The sequence below is a fragment of the Panicum virgatum genome, chromosome 5N (genome assembly GCF_016808335.1).
Source record: "Panicum virgatum strain AP13 chromosome 5N, P.virgatum_v5, whole genome shotgun sequence".
Classification (NCBI taxonomy): domain Eukaryota; kingdom Viridiplantae; phylum Streptophyta; class Magnoliopsida; order Poales; family Poaceae; genus Panicum; species Panicum virgatum.
The window spans coordinates 67,122,334-67,143,888 of record NC_053149.1 but is presented as its reverse complement, the minus strand read 5'-3'; the positions used below and the strand labels follow the sequence as shown (position 1 = coordinate 67,143,888).

At 45.5% G+C, this 21,555-nt stretch overlaps 3 protein-coding genes and 1 long non-coding RNA gene across 12 annotated transcripts; 3 read left to right on the top strand and 1 right to left on the bottom strand.

Moving 5' to 3' along the window:
- Positions 1-193: 193 nt before the first annotated feature.
- Positions 194-4,438, top strand: LOC120675816 (AP2-like ethylene-responsive transcription factor BBM1). Its single transcript, XM_039957026.1, has 9 exons — positions 194-503; positions 596-1,295; positions 1,559-1,641; positions 1,808-1,816; positions 1,939-2,027; positions 2,204-2,277; positions 2,390-2,440; positions 2,525-2,601; positions 3,144-4,438. The coding sequence occupies exons 1-9, from the start codon at positions 368-370 to the stop codon at positions 4,013-4,015; spliced, it is 2,091 nt and encodes a 696-aa protein (XP_039812960.1). The 5' UTR covers positions 194-367; the 3' UTR covers positions 4,016-4,438.
- Positions 3,625-8,083, bottom strand: LOC120675818. Of its 2 annotated transcripts, XR_005675502.1 has the most exons (4): positions 7,891-8,083; positions 4,849-5,448; positions 3,857-4,696; positions 3,625-3,749 (listed from the first exon to the last, which is right to left on the bottom strand). It is a non-coding gene; the product is annotated as an uncharacterized LOC120675818 (long non-coding RNA). The 2 variants fall into 2 exon arrangements; XR_005675503.1 differs by lacking the exon at positions 3,625-3,749 and having other exon boundaries at positions 4,407-4,696; positions 5,086-5,448; positions 7,891-8,078.
- Positions 5,640-7,557, top strand: LOC120675817 (extensin-2-like). Its single transcript, XM_039957027.1, has 3 exons — positions 5,640-5,968; positions 6,121-7,117; positions 7,307-7,557. The coding sequence occupies exons 1-2, from the start codon at positions 5,740-5,742 to the stop codon at positions 7,098-7,100; spliced, it is 1,209 nt and encodes a 402-aa protein (XP_039812961.1). The 5' UTR covers positions 5,640-5,739; the 3' UTR covers positions 7,101-7,117; positions 7,307-7,557.
- Positions 8,084-14,524: 6,441 nt separating the features above from the next.
- LOC120674067 (uncharacterized protein At3g49140-like) lies at positions 14,525-19,948 on the top strand. Of its 8 annotated transcripts, XM_039955157.1 has the most exons (14): positions 14,525-14,765; positions 14,988-15,108; positions 15,584-15,693; positions 15,777-16,002; positions 16,217-16,319; positions 16,407-16,471; positions 17,087-17,206; positions 17,314-17,409; positions 17,978-18,134; positions 18,219-18,293; positions 18,365-18,474; positions 18,564-18,716; positions 19,050-19,145; positions 19,230-19,948. In XM_039955157.1, the coding sequence occupies exons 3-14, from the start codon at positions 15,617-15,619 to the stop codon at positions 19,326-19,328; spliced, it is 1,377 nt and encodes a 458-aa protein (XP_039811091.1). In that variant the 5' UTR covers positions 14,525-14,765; positions 14,988-15,108; positions 15,584-15,616; the 3' UTR covers positions 19,329-19,948. The 8 variants fall into 8 exon arrangements, with proteins under 8 accessions (XP_039811091.1, XP_039811089.1, XP_039811088.1 ...); XM_039955155.1 differs by lacking the exon at positions 14,988-15,108; XM_039955154.1 differs by having other exon boundaries at positions 14,988-15,693.
- The last annotated feature ends 1,607 nt before the right edge of the window (positions 19,949-21,555 follow it).

Sequence of the window (21,555 nt, the reverse complement as noted above, 5' to 3'; positions counted from 1 at the left end):
TTTTTTTAGTATTGTTGCACACACAGTACTCCATTTTTTCTTATTAAAAAGAAACTTCTCCTACATGTATATATATGCTTATATTATACTCCATCAACCTATATATACTATAGTAGTAGAGTGTCTTCACATAGTGCCATTGCTAATCTTATGGAGTGTGTACTGGTTGTATAAATATCTACCAGTACTAGCACTGTTTGCTTAATGCTCCAAAACTCTCTGCTTGACTTCCCCTTCCCTTCCCTAACCTTGCACTCACCAAAATGGCTTCTTGATCTCCTCCTCTACTTCCCTATCAATCTAACAAGAAGCTCAAGTAGTATCCATTAGGGGGCAAATTAATCGCAGCTCTTTCAGATAATCAACCATGGCTACTGTGAACAACTGGCTGGCTTTCTCCCTCTCCCAGCAGGATCTGCCACCATCCCAGACGGACTCCACCCTCATCTCCGCCGCCGCCACCGACGAGGTCTCCGGCGACGTCTGCTTCAACATCCCCCAAGGTTGTATATCCCTCGACCGATACGAGCATGACACTGTACACATCTACAGCCAAACCATCTTACGCGTATGTACTCATTATTGAACATTGCAGATTGGAGCATGAGGGGATCGGAGCTTTCAGCGCTCGTCGCCGAGCCGAAGCTGGAGGACTTCCTCGGCGGCATCAACTTCTCGGAGCAGCATCACAAGGCCAACCTCAACGTGATCCCCAGCAGTAGCAGCACTTGCTACGCGAGCTCAGGTGCTAGCACCGGCTACCACCAGCTGTACCACCACCCCAGCTCCGCGCTCCATTTCGCTGACTCCGTCATGGTGGCCTCTTCCGCCGGCGTCCATGATGGCGGTGCAATGCTCAGCGCGGCCACCGCCCATGGTGGAGCTGGCGCTGCCGGTGCCAATGGCGGCAGCATCGGTCTGTCCATGATCAAGAATTGGCTGCGGAGCCAACCAGCTCCGCCGCCGCAGCCCAGAGTGGCGGTGCCCGAGGGAGCGCAGGCGGTGCAGGGCCTCTCTTTGTCCATGAACATGGCGGGGACGCAAGGCGCTGGCATGCCGTTTCTCGCCGGAGATCGAGGCCGGGCGCCCGAGAGCGTATCCACGTCGGCGCAGGGTGGAGCCGTCGCCGCTCGGAAGGAGGACAGCGGTGGCAGCGGCGGTGCCGGCGCCCTAGTAGTAGCAGTGAGCACGGACACGGGTGGCAGTGGCAGCGGCGGCGCGTCTGCTGAGACGGCGGCGAGGAAGACGGTGGACACGTTCGGCCAGCGCACGTCGATTTACCGCGGCGTGACCAGGTAGGGCGGGGTGCAATATGAATGAATCATGGAGCTTATTAACAAGCACAAATCAGCAATGAATCAAGTAGTAATATTCATCATGAAATTAAACAAACCATTACCAATGCAAGATGCTATGACACATCTGCATTGATTGCATCTAGATAAGTTATCGTTTGATGCCTATTTTTAACTTGGATGATTAGAAGTCTCATTATGTTGGGCATGATTGTGGTGTAGTGGGAAATTAACAAAAAACTTCTACTTTTGATTTGTTTTAGGCATAGATGGACGGGGAGGTACGAGGCTCATCTGTGGGACAACAGTTGCAGAAGGGAAGGACAAACTCGCAAGGGTCGTCAAGGTACTAATAATGCCGGATTATATTGCGCGTGATATTAAAAAAAATCTGTTTCTGTGTTTGATCCTTCCCCCCAATGTTGTTAACTGACATTGTTACTTCTCATTGACCGCCTCTGGATTGACGATCGTGATTTGCGGGATTGAACTCAACTCTTTAATCTACACAGTCTATCTAGGTACGCGATTTCACTTGATTGGGGTTAAGCTACTGAATTTGTTTTTGTTTTGTCCAGTAGAAGATAGCATGTTCTTTCTTCCTCGTCATTCTCACTTTATTTCCATGTTAATTGATATATAGGTGGTTATGACAAAGAGGAGAAAGCTGCTAGGGCTTATGATTTGGCTGCTCTTAAGTATTGGGGTCCCACGACGACAACAAACTTTCCAGTATGTATATTTAATATATAGAATGTAGTTTTACATTACTGAAGAACAGATATGGTCGCTATTTCACAATTCTGTTAAAATGGCTAGTGGTCTGGAGTGAAGGTTCTGCAAGTTTTTGTTAATTGTGTACATTGCTGGAGTTGTGTACTTAAAGGCATTTGTTTTTGTATTTCTAGGTGAGTAACTACGAAAAGGAGTTGGAGGAAATGAAGCACATGACAAGGCAGGAGTTTGTTGCGTCTCTGAGAAGGTCGGTCTATGATAATCTTTTATTACCATGAGACAACAATAAATTACTCTATATATGTTGGGCAAGATTAATAGATCAAGATCATCTTTGATATCTATATATGTGACTGCAGGAAGAGCAGTGGCTTCTCCAGAGGTGCATCCATTTACAGAGGAGTAACTAGGTATAAATTCATATAGTGATGTGGAGAAATGCATACTCAGAAAATTAGTGAGTGGTGTATAACTTGAACTCTATGCATTTTTAGGCATCATCAACATGGGAGATGGCAAGCACGGATTGGACGAGTTGCAGGGAACAAGGATCTCTATTTGGGCACCTTCAGTAAGTAGAGTCTTTTCTTGTTCTAATTGTTCACCACAAAAGCAAATTGCAGTCAACTAACCATGCATCTCAGTGCAATGAGAAGCAAGTGCTAGCTATACAGCTGATGATACTCACTAGGAGATCTAATGTACATGGATGCATGTATGCTGACTATTAAAAATGTGACCTTCAAGTCATGCCAAGTTGCATTGCAGTAGTACATCATTACTTAGTGCGTGCCCCTCAAGTGGCTTTTTCAAATCTGATCCCATGTCTGGTGCTATTGTTGTCTCCCATTCACCCGTGCACCAGGTCAAAGTAGCACTACTGCCTCAATAAGAAACAAGCAAGCATGCCTCTGCAGTAGACTAATCAACCCCCCACGGTGCTTAGATTAATAATTAAGCTGAAACCTTCAAAAGATTCTGATTAAGCTACATGCCACATGCATATCCTGCACTGATGTTGTTCATGCATACCATGCACCATATGCAGCAAAGCGCACGAGTGTGCTTGGACTGAGCTAAGCTGAGGGCAATTTCATTTTTGCGTGGATGCAGGCACGCAGGAAGAGGCAGCGGAGGCATACGACATCGCGGCGATCAAGTTCCGCGGCCTTAACGCCGTCACCAACTTCGACATGAGCCGCTACGACGTGAAGAGCATCCTGGACAGCAGCGCGCTCCCCATCGGCAGCGCCGCCAAGCGCCTCAAGGAGGCCGAGGCCGCCGCGTCCGCGCAGCACCATGCTGGCGTGGTGAGCTACGACGTCGGCCGCATCGCCTCGCAGCTCGGCGACGGCGGCGCCCTGGCGGCCTACGGCGCGCACTACCACGCCGCCGCGGCCGCTGCCTGGCCGACCATCGCGTTTCAGCCGGGCGCCGCCGCCGGTGGCCTGTACCACCCGTACGCGCAGCCGCTGCGCGGGTGGTGCAAGCAGGAGCAGGACCACGCGGTGATCGCGGCCGCGCACAGCCTGCAGGAGCTCAACCACCTGAACCTGGGAGCCGGCGCGCACGACTTCTTCTCGGCGGGGCAGGCGGCGATGCACGGCCTCGGCAGCATCGACAACTCCTCGCTCGAGCATAGCACCGGCTCCAACTCCGTCGTGTACAATGGGGTAGGAGACAGCAACGGCGGTGGCGGCTACATGATGCCGATGAATGCTGCCGCGGCGACCACCACGGCAATGGTGAACCATGAGCAGGTGCATGCACGGGCACATGGGGACCACGACGAAGCCAGCAAACAGGTGATGGGGTATGAGAGCTACCTGGTCAACGCAGAGGCGGCCTACGGTGGCGGGAGGATGCCTTCCTGGACGACGGCCTCCGCTTCACCGGTAGCGGCAGCGGCTGCAAGCAGCAACGACAACATGGCCGGCGTTGGCCATGGCGGTGCGCAGCTCTTCAGTGTCTGGAATGACACTTAAGCTGCGTACGCCGATCCGGCATCGTGGCAAAACGTACACTGACATAAGTAACACTTGATGCAGGTGACCATTGAGTTGTTATTTGTCATTTGCTTAAGTTCTTTGTAGCTGGAAGGAAAGCTAAGGGTTGCTTCTGAACTGAAGGGAGGGTGATGGTTGTGAAGAGTGCCATGGGGTTTCCTTCACTTGCTGACATTTTGGGGTTCAGGTTCAGAAGATGGATACCAACTAGTAGTATTAACCACCAAGTCATTAGATGGGTAGAAATGGAGCTTAGCTAGCAAGCCTGCTTGTAAATTGGGCAAATGTAGCAGCCACGGTGGATGACCTGACATGAGGTGAAGACTAACGCCATCCAAACTGTCTAGTGTTTCCATTGATATGATCAAGCTAAGCAGGGAAATCAAGCAAAGTTCAATATTACCTATTGTTTCAAGCTGTGTTCGTTGTCTTGTATGCTCTCTTATAGTTTTCAACTCTATACATGGGTTCAATCCTCTTGTCTTGAAGATAGTACCCAGTTCATGGCATCTGCAGATTGGCCCAATCTGTTACCCACTTACCCTGACCGGCCAAACCAAACGCACTTCCTTCTTTTTCGGCACCGAAATGAGCTTCCTGTTTCCTCCAAAAAGCCAGCATTTCGTCTCTGAGGTCACGGTTCAGCTTGATTCCCTATTCCTGATGTCATTATGTGTCAAATCGAAGTATTAAGGGATGGGAAAAGATTATTAAATAGCATGCCAGTCAAACAAACCAAGTATTAATGGATGGGCAAAGATTATTAAACAGCATGCTAGTGAAACAAACCGACAATCATTTGTTAGTTTAACCTGCTCAACTCTTGCGTGGAGATGGAGCAGGAGGGATTTGTTAGCCTGAACCATCTGAGCTGACCCGGGCAGGCCCCTTTTTGACATGAGATTTGGTTGGCTGCTATCCTATCCTTTGGTCAATGGGCTATGTCTGCCAGTCTGAGTAGTTGAATCAGCACATGACAGACTTTTTGCTGGATGAAAATGAGGCCAAAAGTTCTCTTCATCTCTAGTATAATCACTCAGGCGACTTACCAGCTGGACTTGATGAAAGGGTAGCTTCAAAGGTCCTCTGTGGCTTTTACATACATGTTCAGGCCCTGGAACTGCAGTCAGGGCAGGATTAACATTACAAATTACTGTACTTCCCATGCTGTCACCAAAACCGTTTTGGGCTGCAAGGGGATCATGGCTAGGGCATCTCGGCAAATTTTTGTTTAGTATTGTGGCTTGCCATAGCCTATTTCTTCTTACTGGACGAAATCTTGTCAGTTTTTCTGCAAGACAATGATGTACCTTTCACACCTCAATCTTCCCTGGCCACAGCTTTTAAATGAGAGGACTTGGACAATACTGGGTTTGCTTAACTCAGATTGTGTTTGTATTCTCATATATTTCCTGCACAGTAGAAAATAAACATAAGCACATTTATGCCATCTTAAAAGAGAAAATTGTAATTTCTACCGTTTGCTATCCACTACAAAAAAAAATGTAGGTATTGTATGTGCTCCTTTTATAATCAAGTGAGATGAAGCAAAATAATGTTGACCCCCTTCACTCCATCCCCTACCTGCTCTCCCTCCAACCCTCAAACCTTATGCCCATGGCCATTATAAATAGCCATCCATACCAAAGCCAAAACCATTCACATCCTCTCCTGCTCTCACTTGACAAAGCACTATTCTAGCCATGAAAATGAGCATGAGAGACCAGCCAAAGGGTCACCTATGGCTGGTCTTCACTATGTTGTTTGTCACTTTTGCAATCCACGGTGAGGGAGCGAGCAGCTTTACCCCGCCTTCTCTTTCCACATCACCCACATATGCTCCTGTTATTAAGGCGATAGGAAAGGTGTACTGCTATAGATGCTTCAATGAGGCACACCCAGAAGAATCCCATGGCAAGAAGCACCTGGAAGGTGAAATTTTGTCATCACCCATGTTCTTATGGTCATTGTTCCTTTGTGCTCATAATTATCCTACTTAAACATCAGTTGCTGACTTATTGCAAATTATCCCTAAATGTCCTTCTGAACTTCATACTTATTCATTAACAATGATCTGGGTGCAGGAGCCATGGTCAAGGTCACTTGCCAGGCCAATGACCAAGCAATCGTGGCATTTGGCTACACCAAAAGCAATGGTAAATACAGTGTGATCCTTAAGGGCTTGTCAATTAGCAACAACTATGGGGCTGACTCGTGTAAGGCTGAGCTCCATGGAGCACCAGGAGGATCAGACTGCAATGTGCCAATTGAGTTAAATGTGTCTGGGCTCAGTGTTTACTCCAAGTCAAGCGATGAGGTGGTTCTCCAAGCGAACCAGATAATGGCATTTGCATCAAAGAAGACCTCCGAATGTTCAAAACCTCACATGACACCACCGGGACATCCCTACAATTTCCCGCCTCTCCCTTACCAGTACCCCTCGCCTCCGGCTAGCCACAAGTCCCAACCATTGCCTTATCAATATTCACCACCTCCTTCTAACCAGTTTCCTCCTCCAGCTTACCAGTACCCATCACCTCCACTAAACAACTATGCTTCACCGCCACCTTACCAACAGTCCATGCCTCCAAACAGCTACCAATCTCTACCACCTCTACAAGGCGTCAAATCTCCAGTACCATCCCACAAGTATTTACCACCTCCATACTACTACAACTCTCCACCACCACAATACCAGTACAACAATGTACCCCCACCGCTAGCTTACCAGTATCCCCCACCCCCATACATCCACAAGTCACCACTTCTACCATCATCACCGGCAACTCCGTACTACTATAACTCTCCACCTCCACACCAGTATTCACCACCTCCATATAGCTATCAAGTTTCACCACCACCAGCCCAGTATTCCCCACAATTACGTCCAAATACTCCAGACCATCTACACCCAAAAGTCCCTCATGCAAAGTCTCCGCCAGTAACTTCAGCATCTCCACAGCCTCTTTACCAGCACAACTCTCCACCACCTCCAATTGGAGCCCTGTCATCGCCACCTCTGCACTCCATTCAATTCCCACCGCCGGCAGATCAGCTATCTTAAACTTTGGGTCTTTAAGTGTAAGTTTTCCTTTATGGTAAAATACACCACCTTAAACTTTACGCATTATGATATCGCACACTTTATCAGTTTCAATGTTCCGACATGGCTCATACCCTAAATACAGAACTAAAATTCCAAGAAAGCAATCATATTCCCGAAGTGTAGTGACATGCCATGCTAATAATATGACTCCACTCTCCTTTCAGGGCCAGGCTTGAGCAGAATAACCGAAAGAGCTGAAGCCTATTTCGATTATCGAGAGTAATCACAGCTGGAGGCTCTGCTTCCATCTCAGTATTCTAGAGTTGTTTATTACATTGTCTAGAGATGTTGCAGTTTACATTTCATTGCCTATAGCTATTTCAGTGAGCTTTCTTAGAAGCTCTACCAATCCAATATATATATATGGTGTGTACTCCTTGCAGTTTTTTTTTTAATGAGAGCCTTTTGTGTTCCAGCCCTTACTTGTGAAGGAAAGGAAATGGAACAAATCAGAAATCACCCTCAAAGACTTGTTTCTGAAAAGAAAAAAAAAAGAGAACACTCGTTCCATTTTTTTCTCCTCTCTACCAGAAATAAAAAGGATTAAAAGATGACTGAAATTAAAATATTCACCCCGCAGTAATAAAAATCGACGGCCATCAACAACCACCGAGCACATAGACAACACAATCTTTACCAAAAACTTGAGCACACTATCTTTTTGCGCGGATGCACGCGAGGAAAAGCTACGCGGCCGCCGGCCTATCGAGACGGACTAGTGACTCAGCGAGTGGCTCCAAGAACTCACCGGAGGTGGGGGGCCTGGTGGCCGCCATGCGGCAGTCTACGCGCATGGTCCCCACGTCGCCGGTGAGCCGGTCCCGGCGTCGACGGCAGCGGCGCTCGGCGTCCGCGCCTCTTGGTCGGTCGGATTCGGAAGCAAGCCCCGCGGCGGGCGGCGGATCTACCCGGCGCAGAAGATCCGGGCAGTTCGGGTGGGCCTGAGCCGTGCTGTACCGGCGTTTGTTGGGCCTACTCTTTGGGCTAGGCTGTCACTGGGCCAGTGGCGTATCAGCCCCACTGGAAAAAGGGAAAAGCGTGCATGTACCGTATACCTGTTCGTTGTGCTCGTGCTGGAGGTTGCTGCTGGAATGGTGCGAGAGAAAAACACTACTTGCTGTCTGGTGGTTGGAGGCTGTTGCTGGAGTGGTGTGAGAGAAAAATACTGTTGGCTGGTGCTGGAGCACAACAACAGAACAGATGGTCGGTTGCAAGCACCGAAAACATGTTCCCTGAAGAGTGAAGAAAACACGTGAGAGCTGTGTCGAAAGTAACCTACAGGAAGACACGAGAGCATCGCATGAGTTCGGCTGTGAAGATTCCATGCGAAGCATCGCAACTGTAAGGTAAAAAAGAAGAAGAAGGAGGCCTCGGAATTGTGGCGCATGAACTTCACAGCATGGAATTCCATACGTGCCCATTCCCATGTAGAAAGTGTCTCTGGGCGCGCGGCGAGCCCATCATTTTCCAGAAAAGCGACAAGAGTGAAAACGAAAAAGAAGGGGAAAAAAGCGGCAATCTAGCGGAGGAGCCAGAACGGGCGGAAACGAACAGCCCGGGCTGGGGCGTTTTTTGTGAGCCGATCACGAGCCTGCGGCTGGCGTTGCAGGATGCCAGGATGGCCGGAAGCCTCTGCCCTGGAGCTTTGATGCCAACGGAATATGAGTGACATATTCCTTCCTACCCTGCGCCGGCTGCTGCCTCCTGCTCATCTGAGGCTAGGATGGCACGCACATCCACTCCAACTGCCGTTCAGATACAGGCTACTCCTATCCCCTTCTCCTGTGTTCTTTCCCCTCGCCCAAATGCCATCCACATACACCTCGAATCCTTGATCTGCTGACGGGATCGACTGTCTGTCACTATCCAACACTAGCTAGCTAGCAAATTCTGCCCAAAATGTTTCGGTAACTTCTGTTCTGAACTATGAAATTATGAATGAATCTATGATCACAACAGTAGTAATGGTCACACAGCAGTACACCAGCAGCTTCAAGACTACTGCAACCTGCTGTAACCCGGCGCCGTATCCGGGGTGCAAGTGTGCTGTGCTCTAGGACACCGTGGATGCCGTTCCACATGTTGCGGCGGTCGCAGCACGTGCTATTAAAAGCGGGAAGGAAGCTGCCCCCATCATCATCATCATCCTTGTTTTTGGTCATGGGGCGGGCCAACGAACACTAATTAATTCGGAATTTACCTCGAGATCCAAGTCCCACCAACTCCGGTGGGTACTCTATATGCTGGCCTGGAGTATGGAGTACCCAGTGTTGGGGGTAAACCAAATCATGCTAATGCTAGTCGCCAAGTTTTTGTCTGTCTTTGATAAAAAAAGTTTTTGTCTGTCTCAAGTTTTTTTTCCTTTTTTTTGAAACGACGTCTCAAGTTTTTTTCCAACTCTTTTCAAAAAAAAGTTTTTTTCAAAGAAATTGATACAAGAATCTGAAATATAAAACTGGGATCGAGGTCAGAAACACTGAATCATCAGCAATAAGGGTGTGTTTAGTTCATTTTGGATTTTAGATTTTGGATTTTTGGATTTTAGAAGGAAATCTTTCAACATTTGAAGTATTAAATGTAGATTAATCACAAAACTAATTATAGTTCTCATCTGTAAACTACGAGACAAATCTAATGAGCCTAATTAATCCATCATTAGCACATATTTATTGTAGATTTATTGTAGCAATTTAGTGTCTAATAACGCCCTAATTAGACTCATTAGATTCGTCTCGCGATTTACAGTCCATTTGTGTAATGCGATTTATTTTTCAACTATATTTAATACACCATGCAGACGATTTACAAAAATTTTAGATTTTGAAATTTTGGATCTAAACACGGCCTAAAGGTATGTACTACTGATGGCAAACTTAGGGTCTGTTTGGTTGGGCTGTGGCTGTGAAAAAAAAGCTGTTGTGGGCTGTGACTGTGGAAAAAGCTGCTGTGGGCTGTGAGCTGTGAAAAAGTTGAAAGCCGTTTGGCTAAAAGCTGCTGTGGGCTGTAGCTTTGATATAAAATGTTTGTAATGCCCCTGAAAGGCTGTGAGACTATTTATATGCAAATTGATTGTCAAAATATTTTTTTTCACTGATTGACATATAATAAACCATATTTCGAAGACAAATTTAATTACTTATAAGTTTTGCATCCACCATCAACATATGGCCCACAGAAGTACAAAGATATTACAAGAAAAGAATAATATGGGCAACATGCTTACATCATAATTTATCGCCGTCTCGCACTAAACAAATCATCAGCTATCCTACTACGAATGGTATTCATGGTATCCTCGTTCTCACCATCTGGACAAGCATCTTCTTCTGATTCGGATGTCTCTTCCAGTAGGTAGTCCTCATCAGCATCACATTTATCAAACTCCTTATCATGCAACTTACTGTCACGAATAAAATTATGCAATGCAATACAAGCAAGAACAATGTGCTTCTGACTACGTGTAAACTAGAGGTGCCTTTCAAAATACGCCACTTCTGCTTCAAGACTCCAAAAGACCGCTCAATGACATTTCGAAGGGATGAATGCAAGAAATTGAACATCTCATACTTCCCTTGCGGAGGACGCCCAGAACGATGGCGAAATTCTGGAATATGATATATGCTTCCTTTGAAAGGGGCAAGATATCCTACTCGGTTTGCGTAATCAGAATCCACAAGATAATATTTTCCTATAAAAGAAGGATTAGCAAAACCAAAAGCAGCATGATTGATAACAGTACCTTGTGAGAAAATTTTTTTCTTACCTTTAGGAGGCACAGGAAAAGAAGAAAAATTTGCTAAGCCATGATTGAGGATCCGTGAGTCATGTGCGGAACCTGGCCAACCAGCAACAGCGAAAATAAATCTCATGTCAAAGTCACAAACAGCTAGGATGTTCTGAGATGTATATCCATGTCGGCATGTATGGTTAACCACTTCCTCTGTTGGTACTTCAACTTTAACATGTGATCCATCTATAACTCCAATAGCGCCTTTAAAATAAGGCCAGAAACGGTCCTCTTTGATCCTTTCATGCTCAGTACTGAAAGTAGGGTCCCTTGGTTTGATGTTATCCTTTGCTAACTTGCGCAAACAATTCAATACTTCATGAAACTTGGTGTGAACTGTCCAGAGGGACCGCGTAAATTTATCTTCAGCTTGTGCAAAAGCTTGGGGCCCTCCAACAATCTATAAGAACATCGCCAATGACTCAATTGATGAAACATGGATAGTCGATGTCAACCCATAGGTTGATACTAGCAAGTCATGGAGTGACATGAAAATATCAGGGCTCATCCGAAACATTTTGTAAAAGTACCTCGGTCGATCCATGCACCTCATGACCCATTGAAGTCCAGTTTCTGGTGTTATCCTATATTCTCCTTTGTTCAAATACTTCTCAGTGTACTGGGACCCCATTTGACCAATAATTGCAGCTTGCTGGGAAAGTTCAGCTAGAAGCAACAGTCCTTTTGACCCCTTTTGGGTCAAATCTTCCATGTGGCCATCCATCTAGACAAGATATTTAAAAATTAATACATATAGGCAGCAACAATATATATGGACAGCAACAATATATATGGACAACAACAATATATGCATTCAGAAGGTGCACAACATAAGAAGCAGCAAATGGTTCTCAACATAACCAAATAAACAAATAGAGTTTTACAAGAGCTAATGGTTCTCAACATAAAGAAATAAGCAAATAGTGATTTACATAAGGAAATACGGAAAAGGTACTACCGGCGCCTGTTCATCTCCTTTTCGTGCTCCCTCTCAAGCAAATCCAACCTTCCTTCATTTGTTTCCAATAAACTAAAGACCTCCCTAAATTCAGGCTTCACAATCTGGAAAGTAGTTGTATGCATCAAAGCAGTTTTTCTTGCACCCCACAATCTTTGACCATTTGCATGGCCTCTTTAATGCTTGGGACTGAGTTTGGTGGAGTCGCCGATGATGCTTCAATACTTGTAGAGATCTTCTCTATTGCAGTTTCTATCTTCGAACATGTGTTCTTGTACAATCGAAAGAATGGACTCTTCTCATCCTTCTTTTCAGTAGCAGCTGAGCTTTCCTTGCACTTTCTTTTTTCTAATTTTGATTTCTTCAAACCAGCCACATCCTCTGGAGATCTCTGTACCTCAACCACATCCTCATCACTTGACTCATCAGAGGAAACATCATCTGGACATGTTGCAGTCGCACCACTAACATGAAACTTGTCAAACAATATGTGCAAGTCATCAAGATTCTTCGGTCCTTGTTTTTTGAATCTCACATGGTTGCATTTGATATCTTTATCAGCATTGTTGCATCTCTGAAATTACATAAAAAATAGCAAATCAGCCCATATAAACATTAATACATGAATAATGGACAATGAGGGTATAGAGCTTACAGCAAGATGTTCATCCCACCATTCCTTAGAGCAATTAACAGTTTGTTTTGCCTCATTCCATCCAAGACCAGTGGCACTATTTTTCAACTCCATAAACCATGTGTATTCCTTTTTCATATTGTCCAATTTATTCTTCAATTGTTTCTTTGTTTGCTTCAGCCCTGTTTTTTCTTGATACTTAGCTCTCAAATTTTTCCATCTATTCTTAGTGAACAGTCTGAAGGTCTATTCCCATCTTCTATCTCTCCTTTACAGATATTACCACAAAAATTGAAGGATTCCTACACAAATTGAATGATTGTCACATGAATCCAATGATTACTACTCAAATCCAATCGATTTTGGGCATTATGAGGAAGGGGGAATCGATTTGAGGCACTTACAGATCTCCTGGAGGAGGAGAGCCGAGGGACTTGCAGTGTAGGGGGGCTGGGGCGTCCGGAGCAGCTGCAGCCTGGGCCTTCACGCTGGGGGAGAGCAGGCGCTGGGGCCAGCCGCCACCGGCAGATCCAGGTGGGGGAGAGGGGGGGCGCCGGTCCTGGGGCTGCCGCCTGCCCCTTCGCTCGCGGACTGAGGGAGCCGCAGGAGAGAGGGCAGCAGCCGCCGCTGCCAAGGGGCGCCGCCGGAGGGGGCAGCCACCGCCGCCACCACCAAGGGCCGCCGCCGACAAACCCTAGCCCGGCCAAACTTGGAGGAAGAAGCGACGGGAAGGAAGTGACGGGAGAGGGAGGGTGCGACGGGAGAAAAGAAAAGGGACGAACCGGTACGTACTAACCGATGGCATTGCGGGTAATTTTCTCCAATTTTTGCCCTCACAGCCAGAGAAAGCACGGTCGGAGGGGCTGTGAGATTTGTATACGAAGGAAAGTTGCTTTTGGCTTTTGAAACGATCCACAGCCAGTTCGTTTGGTTTGGATGTTGGCTTTTCAGAAAGCAAAAGCCAAAAAGCCTGGGAACCAAACACACTCTTAAGGGCAATCCCAACCCTCCACCTCAGCTGGTGTCCATAGAATTAATTAGGATGCCAAGTAAGCAAGAGTCTGATGTGGCATGGAAATTAAAGAGGTGAGAGAATAAAAACTGAGGAAACCAGGTCGCATGCACGAAACCGGATCGGCGCGTGGACCAATATGCTGGAAACCGGCAAAATCAGCGTTGGAGCGACTCGTCGTTTCTTCGCCCCCGATTTTCCTTGACCTCACGATCCACTGCGTCGCCGCCATGCCCATCCCGCGCACCAGCTTCTTCCGCGTGAGCTATGGCACCACAAATCTTTGGTGTGCGAATCCTCTTGTCGCCAAGGTGTGGTGCCAAGGTCCGCCTCCCTCTATCTATCTCACAGTTTCCTTTTCCCCCCAATCTCTTCCTTCTTCAATCTCTCTGCTCGCCAGCTACTGAGCTACAATCGGACAAATCCATCCCCAATCTGCTACCCTGCCATGGCCGGTGCTAGCCGCGCTGCCGCTTGCGCTCGCTTGCCAAGCTGCAGCCATCCGCCATGCTCGAGCTTCCCGCCGTGAGCCCCGCAGCCACTACCCACACTAGTGTCTTGGCGATGTGGCAATATAGACACTATCTATGGACACTATGGGTTGGGACTGCCCTAATCCCGCGCCGTGCAGAGAGAGAGTGCGCGCGCAAATTACCAAAAGGACACTGCCTTTCTGGCGGCTCTTTCCTCCTTGGTCAGTTCCAAAAGTGGAAAGGAAAAAAGGTACTCTCTCCGTCTCAAAATAAGTGCTCATCTCGTCTTTCGAGAAGTTAATAAATTTTAAGTTTGACTGTATATATAAAAAATAATATTAACATTTGTGTCTGTAAACAAATTTGCCATGAAAATATATGATGTGATTAATTTAATGATGTTTGTTTAGTATCATAATTATTGATATTTTTTTAATATATATTTGATCAAATTTTAAAATATTTAACTACTCAAAGTGCGTGAGATGTGCACGACGGTATTTTGGGACGGAGGGAGTAGAGCGCAGCGCCGGCACAGGAAGGCAGCCAGGGGGGAGGAAGGAACAGCTCGCGACTCCTCGCAGCTCGCGACGGCCAGTTCGCGCGGTGATCCGTCTCGCCCGGGGTGTGCCGCCGCGCCGCGGCTGCCGCGTAAGTCAGCTGCCGCTCTCGCCGCCCCGCGAGCCCGCTTCCGCTTGATCCTGCGACGGTGCGACCCTGTTTTCCCTCGTTCCAGGTGGGATAGCCTCCGTTTCATCGGTGAGTGCCGTTGAAGGCGTTGATCCCGCCGTTTCTTTTTTTTTTAAGTGTCTGCTATTCTGAATGCTTGGAGAACAGAGGGGACCTGTTCCTTCATCAGTGCAGCAGCTCTTTCGTTCGCGACTGCTCACTGCATGATTTAGTTTGAGCAGGAGACTTTGGTTGAATCGCTATGGTGTTACTAGCTTGTTTTAGAATGATGTTCGTAATGTTTTGCAACAGCTGAAGTTAGTAAGTGCTCTGATCCACCGGGGCCCACCGTGGTACATCGATGTGATCTCTGTGAGCGTCAGTGGCAATTCGCACATTCAGAAAGAACCGCTGTTCTCAGGGAATTATCTCGGTTTATATGAAAAGAACCTCGTAATGTTTGAATTTGTCCAGCCAACTCTTTCCCTTTTGTACCACTTATGTACAATTGTAGTTGAGAGAAACAGTTTTTTTTCTTCTTCTCGAACATGCGTATCATTATATTAAGAAGGAAGCTGAAAGAAATAGCGGTGTACCTAACATCTTTCAAGTGAGATGTTCATGAACATCGAATTTTTCATCCATTTCAAAGCAATTTTCCATGTTATCTGTTCTAATCTTAGGAAGTCTCATTCACCAGTCAGCTTTGTTTGGTTCATAATCAAAATAATATTACCCCTAATCTTTCTTTTAATCTGGCAAATAACAGCATATTTAAAATGTATCAAGACAAATACCATCTATGCAGAATTATCCATATTGCACACATATTTCTTAATTAAGTACATGTGCCATCAGCATTTTCTTTGTTTTTTTCTTGTCTTAACAATTATATTTTACCTTTGTAGAGCACATTTAATTGTCCTAAGCTGGAGTGTACAATGGCAGCAGGAGCCACATTAAACTGGGTTAAAACCCCATTTGACTCCCGGAGATTTCATGACCTATCTAGTTTAAGGTCCTTCCAACCCTCATTGGGAGTACTTCCTCTGAATGGCTTCCTTGCATTTTGAAACTAACAGCTGCAACCATTTCTTGCAGTTTTCGATGCCGTAACCCTTTTGGATCAATTCAGCACTGCTGGTTGCCAACTAATCAGGACTCATCCCTAACCAAGGTTCGTGTGGCTGCTGATTATTCAGACTCAGTGCCAGATTCGAAGTACACAAGGGATCGAGGTTATCATCCTCTTGAAGAAGTTAAAGAGCGTCCAACGAAGAAGGACCTGCTACTGACAGATGTCGAAACAGCTAGAACAGTAGTAGAGGTAATAACCTGTTGCGACTAAATTCTCCATTTAATATTGCATAAGGATACCCTGATACCAGAGTTCAAAGCTCCTCAAACTAATCCAAATATATTTTCTAAAAAACTTACACAAATTCCTCTAGCAGTAGCAGTATAATAAACAAAATGATGGTGTGTGGGATATGTTGCTGAGAATCTGAGCTAGATAACTGTCCAATCTTCCATCTGTCTAGGCCAATAGCAAGGGATTGCTTGTATTTCCTGCAAGGGTGCACAATCAACCTCATGGACATGTTGCCTGGTCTGAGTTTCAATATGTTATTGATGACTATGGAGGTAATGCTTTAATGCATGGGAAAATATACAATAGAGTCTTAGCAGCGCTTTCTCAACTCAGCTAACCTGTTGGGAACGTATTTACAGACATATTCTTTGAAGTACCTGATAGCGAGAACCTCTTGGAGGATGATACCGCAAACAATCCTGTGGTAAGATGCTGTTTTGCTGTGTCTAGCAGTGTAATACTAGTTAGAAACTACCAGGCAATACTAGTTAGAAACTAGATAATAATAACTGTTTCTCCTTGTAGATATGTTTTATACTCCCTGTATTAGGGATAGCCAGATAAGTTTGTGTAGTTCATATATTATTTCTTAGGGCTCAAGTCAAGAAGTAAAAATGGCTAACCTTGTACCCATTACGGATAACTGGATAAGTCATAAATTTGAACCACTCTTCTCTATCAATGGTTATAGGAGTACAGTCATAGCAGCCTAGAGTCTATGTGCCTGGGCATCATCATTATCTTGCATGGTAGTTGTTCCTTCAAGGACCAATCTTCACGAGTTCCTTCAAGGACCAATCTTCATGACATAAGATCATTCTTTCCCTTTTGTTCTCTGTGTAAGCACAGATGCATTCTATGGTCAGCAATGCAATGTTAATGGGTTGCACTCGTTGAGGTTTTTCAATTTGCAAGTTTAGTGCTTCAGTCAACTTGCCATTGTCTTGCTATAAAATAGTGTTACTCTGAGTTGAAAATAGTGTTAAAAACAGTGCTTTGATGGGTTATTTTCTTACTTGAAATGACGTGACAATTGCAGACAGTTTTGTTTGGAATGGACGGACCAATTATTGGGGAAAGTAGTGTGGCGATTACTGATTTCAGTGATTACATGGATGGTGAAAATTTTATGGACGTTCCTGATGAGAACTACAGCAAGGTTTGCTAAGAAAGTTATTTTTCCTGCTCACTGTTTGTCATTATTCTTGTTAGCAATAAGCCCTGTGCCCCTATCATTAGTAATGTTTCCTTTGTGAAATGTCACAGATTGATACAGAAATAACTGATATTCTTATAGAATGGGGGATGCCAGCAACAATGCGTGCAATACATCCTGTTTACTTTGCCAAATGTTTGACAAAGGTAAGAGATAAACAGTTATTGAAGAGTACAGACACCAGAAACAAGCAGCCCTTGAAATAGCGAAAATGGTCAACCTGACAAAGATCCTATAAATAATTAGTTTGATTCAGCTAACATCCTGTGCTTCAGATTGGTCTAGTAATTTTGTGCTGTCATGAAGAGTTGTAAGTGAACCATTTAACAGCCCAGACTACTCGATTTGGCACATGTCAAGAGTATGTTATCTCTCAACTGGGGCAGAAAGTATCAGTAAAATAAAAGAAAGATTGCAGCAGTTTGATGTCTTGCTCTGAATATTTCCCCCCATCAATTAGTATTGGATAAAAGCTTTTTCAAAATAGAATATATTTAAAGAATACTGTCGCTTTTATAGATATGCAAACCTGAACTTCTTTTATTTATTCTGAACTTTCATGTATCAGTTTGTTGTAGAGTAAAAGCTTCAGCAAAGCATGTCTCAGAGTCGTAGCATTAGCGATCAAGAGCACAGCCCTAAATGTGTCGCACATCAAATCAAGCAAGCTGCAGAGAACTATGCAATCACATTACCTGCTCTTTTTCTATACAGGCTGTTCATGAAAATCATGGGGAGAAGATGGATAGTCCATCAAATGGTGTCTCTATTGTAGGATATCTGAGACCTGCTTTTATAGGGGAAGAATCTTACTTGAGGAGCTTGTTTCATGGGGAACACAACAGTGATGGTTATTCATCTGACTGGAAAGGTAATTCGAAGCAAATTCAGATGTGAAGAGTCTTCTTTTCTTTTCTCAATATTATTCTTCAATCCAATGCCACTTCTGATGTAGTAAATGAAACAGATGAATACAACAGAGAAACTCAGTCAATTTCTGGAACCGACCGCCTAGTTGGTAATTTAATCGGTTAATATCTTGCACCTCAGTTACCCACATTTCGTCAACTTTTATTTGACTTACGCTAAGCAAATATTCAGATGATGATAAGTCAAGATCTGACTTCAGTGATACCAGAACTAGCACTGATTCAATGATCTACAAGCTGGAGATAATGACAATTGAGCTGTTTTCCGTCTATGGCAAGCAGGTGATGTTGCTTCAGAATAGAGCATAACTACTTGACATTTCTCGGTACTGTGTTCATTATAGTTTCTTATATTCCATGGATTTCTGCAGTTGATGATTGATCCACGAGATTTTCAAGATTCAGAACCAGATATTCTTGCAAACTCTGCTTCAGCTATTATAGAACGGATCAAAGAAAGCAGTGATCAGTGTGCAGTGGCTCTCAGGTCACTCTGTCTCAGAAAAAAGAGTCTTACTGTCGAGGTGTGCTTGTTGTCATTGATGCCTTATTCATCTTATGCATGGAATGCTCTCCTTTTTATTATATGCCCAAATTCATCGTTTCATTGTGAAAAAGGAGCAGGGTGCAGGTTCTTTTTGTTGTTTAGTTGCTGTGTCTGAATACTTCTGCAATGCCAGGACTTTAATTATATCTGCAATATCACTTTTTGTTCAGAAGCACGTCAATTGCACTGTGATTATGATATTACCTGTTCATATGTTGGTTAGGCATGTGTTGTCTCTCACTGTTGCATTTCCAATAAGACAAGTGCTCCTTTGGTGTAAGCTTTGTTTGCAATCTGATATGTTCTGCAGGAGGCATGCTTGATTGGCGTTGACAGTCTTGGTATTGATGTAAGAGCCTTTTCTGGCTTGGAAGCTAGGACTGTTCGATTTTCATTTAATGCTCAGGTTAGTTATTAGGCTTATAATTTTCAAATCACCTCGGTTCTTTTAATGGAACCTAGAATAATCATTTGGAATATTTGGTTTCAGGCGCTCTCAGAACGTTCAGCTGAAAAGAAGATCAGGCGAATGCTTTTCCCTCGTTATCAGCGTAAAAGTGTGAAAACCTCCACTGAAGATGAGTCTTAACCTATCAGCTGAGTCCCCCCACCCCCCCGGAAAGCACCTGAATGCCTGGTCCGGCGACAAGGGTGTCAAGGGAATCAACAAAAGATCTTTCATTTGATCATATGCGAGTTTGCTAGGATAGCGCACAACCTGTCGACTATGAGAGTGAGCTGAAGCATCAGGGTACATGATTGAGGTTTTGACTTCACTGGTGCAGGAAGGTTGGCCATGTACGGTTTCTAACATGCCACCAGGTCCAAGGATCCAAGGGTAGAGTTTGGTTTCTGACAAATAAGATTACAAATAAGGTGGCAGTTCTTGTAATAGATGCACTGCAATCTGAATAGCTGATCCCTGCAGAAATCTGCAACCGATTAGCTGACCAAGCTTTGTCAGCTGTAAATTCCCAGCAATAACGAGCTGCAAGAAGAAAGCGCAGAGTAATAAGATCTCTTTGGCCTGAACCAGTTCCTTTTTTCCCATAAAAAAAGATATCTTGTATTCAAATAAGTTCTTTTTACCCCAACTTGTAACTAACTTTGCTGTCGTCTCTTTCATGCCTGAATAAATGTAAGGCAACTGTGATTATGTGTCGTTCACCTACAGCAATGAAAAAAATGATAAAGCTGGTGCCTTTTCTTGGTTGAAGCATGAAAGCTGGCAGGGGAAACTAAAATCGTGTAATTTTTTCCCCATGCAAATTTACAGACAGAAACTAAAGCACCCTACAACATAAGCTTTGTATACGGTGCCCATATGTTTTTGTTGTGAATACCTTTTTGAAAAGGGGTCCCTTTTCTTATGCCGCCGTTGCTCTGTTAAGATGGGCGACTGAGCTCGGCGATAATGTTTGCACGCTGATAGTGCCCGTCGCCGTCCGCGGTGACGCTCCAGCGAACCAGACGGAGCACGGCCAGTGGCCAGTCCCCCACTCTCCTCGCCGGCGCCACCTCTCGCCGCCCAGTTTGGTCCCGTCAAAGCTCACGCGGGTCCTTCAGCACCATCATATCGATCTCGGATGAGACGTTGTCAAACAGTGCACCTCTAATTCTCTTTAGTTTAAAATTTTATACTATTTTTTTAAAATCAAATCTCATTTTAAAAAAAATCAGTACAAAATTTGAAATTAAAAAAATTAAAGATGCATCTAAGAGTCACAGATTTGCACCTTAGAGACGCCAGTCGTATGCCACGAGAAACTAGTTCAGCAGGAGAAGCAGATTCGCCGCCAGGACAAGTACAGGCACAGCAGACGTGCAGGCAACAGAGGACGTCGAAAGATCAGAGCAGGGAGGGGAACCTTCTCTCCTCGTCGTTTCTTTGGTCGTTGCGACCGTACGGCGAGAAGGCGACGCCGCGCCGAAAAAGGAAAAGTGGCCGGATTACTGCGCCGTCCAACCGAGAGCGCGCCGTCGCCGTCGCCGCCCCGCGCGCGCAAGTCTCCGGCGCGACTCCGACCGGTCGGTCGCGTCTCGGTCGCGCGCTCCCGCCCGTAACTCGCAAGCTAATCAAGCTAGCGGCCGCGCCGCGACGCGGGGAGCGCGCTCGGCCGCGCTCCGAGCCGTTGCTGTGGCGAGCGCGACGGGGTCCTGCGTTTGCTTGCAAGCGATGCTACGATCATGGCGGGTCGCCGTCGAAAGCAACGGCCGTGGATCATCGGCTGACCGTCGTGGAGAACGAACGGAAGCACGCGGCCGGGCGTGCGTTGTTTCCGACCCGGCCGGATCCTGCTCGGTGCCGTGGTCGAAGAAGATGGGTTGGGGTTCGATCGTCGTGCAATGAGACGTACCACGGCCTCCTTTTGGACATGTCAGTGTGTTGCGCGTACGGTTTCAACGGGATTGATTTCCCCCCTCCTAATCTAAAGCCGTGCAGTCACATCGTTGTACGGGTACACCTTTTTTAGCATTGCAGTTCGCTGCTTTAATTAAAACTTTTTAAATTCGTGCGGCAAATTTCAATCTCGACGGACGGAGAGGCTGAGAGGAGGCCGGTTTGGAGTTTGGAGTTTGAACCGCGACGTATGGGATTTCTTCTAATCCATATACGTGACTATTTCAAAAACGAAAAAACAAACAAGATTTTGCATGTCGAAAGATTTTTCTTTTTGAAGCAAAAACCATGTCTGAAGATTTCGCACCCATGGACAGACGCAACGCAAAGTGGTACACTGAACGAGAGCAATCTTTTCAAAAAAAAAAAGACTGAACGAGAGCATGTGCCACTGCTGAGCGGGTCCCACGAAACC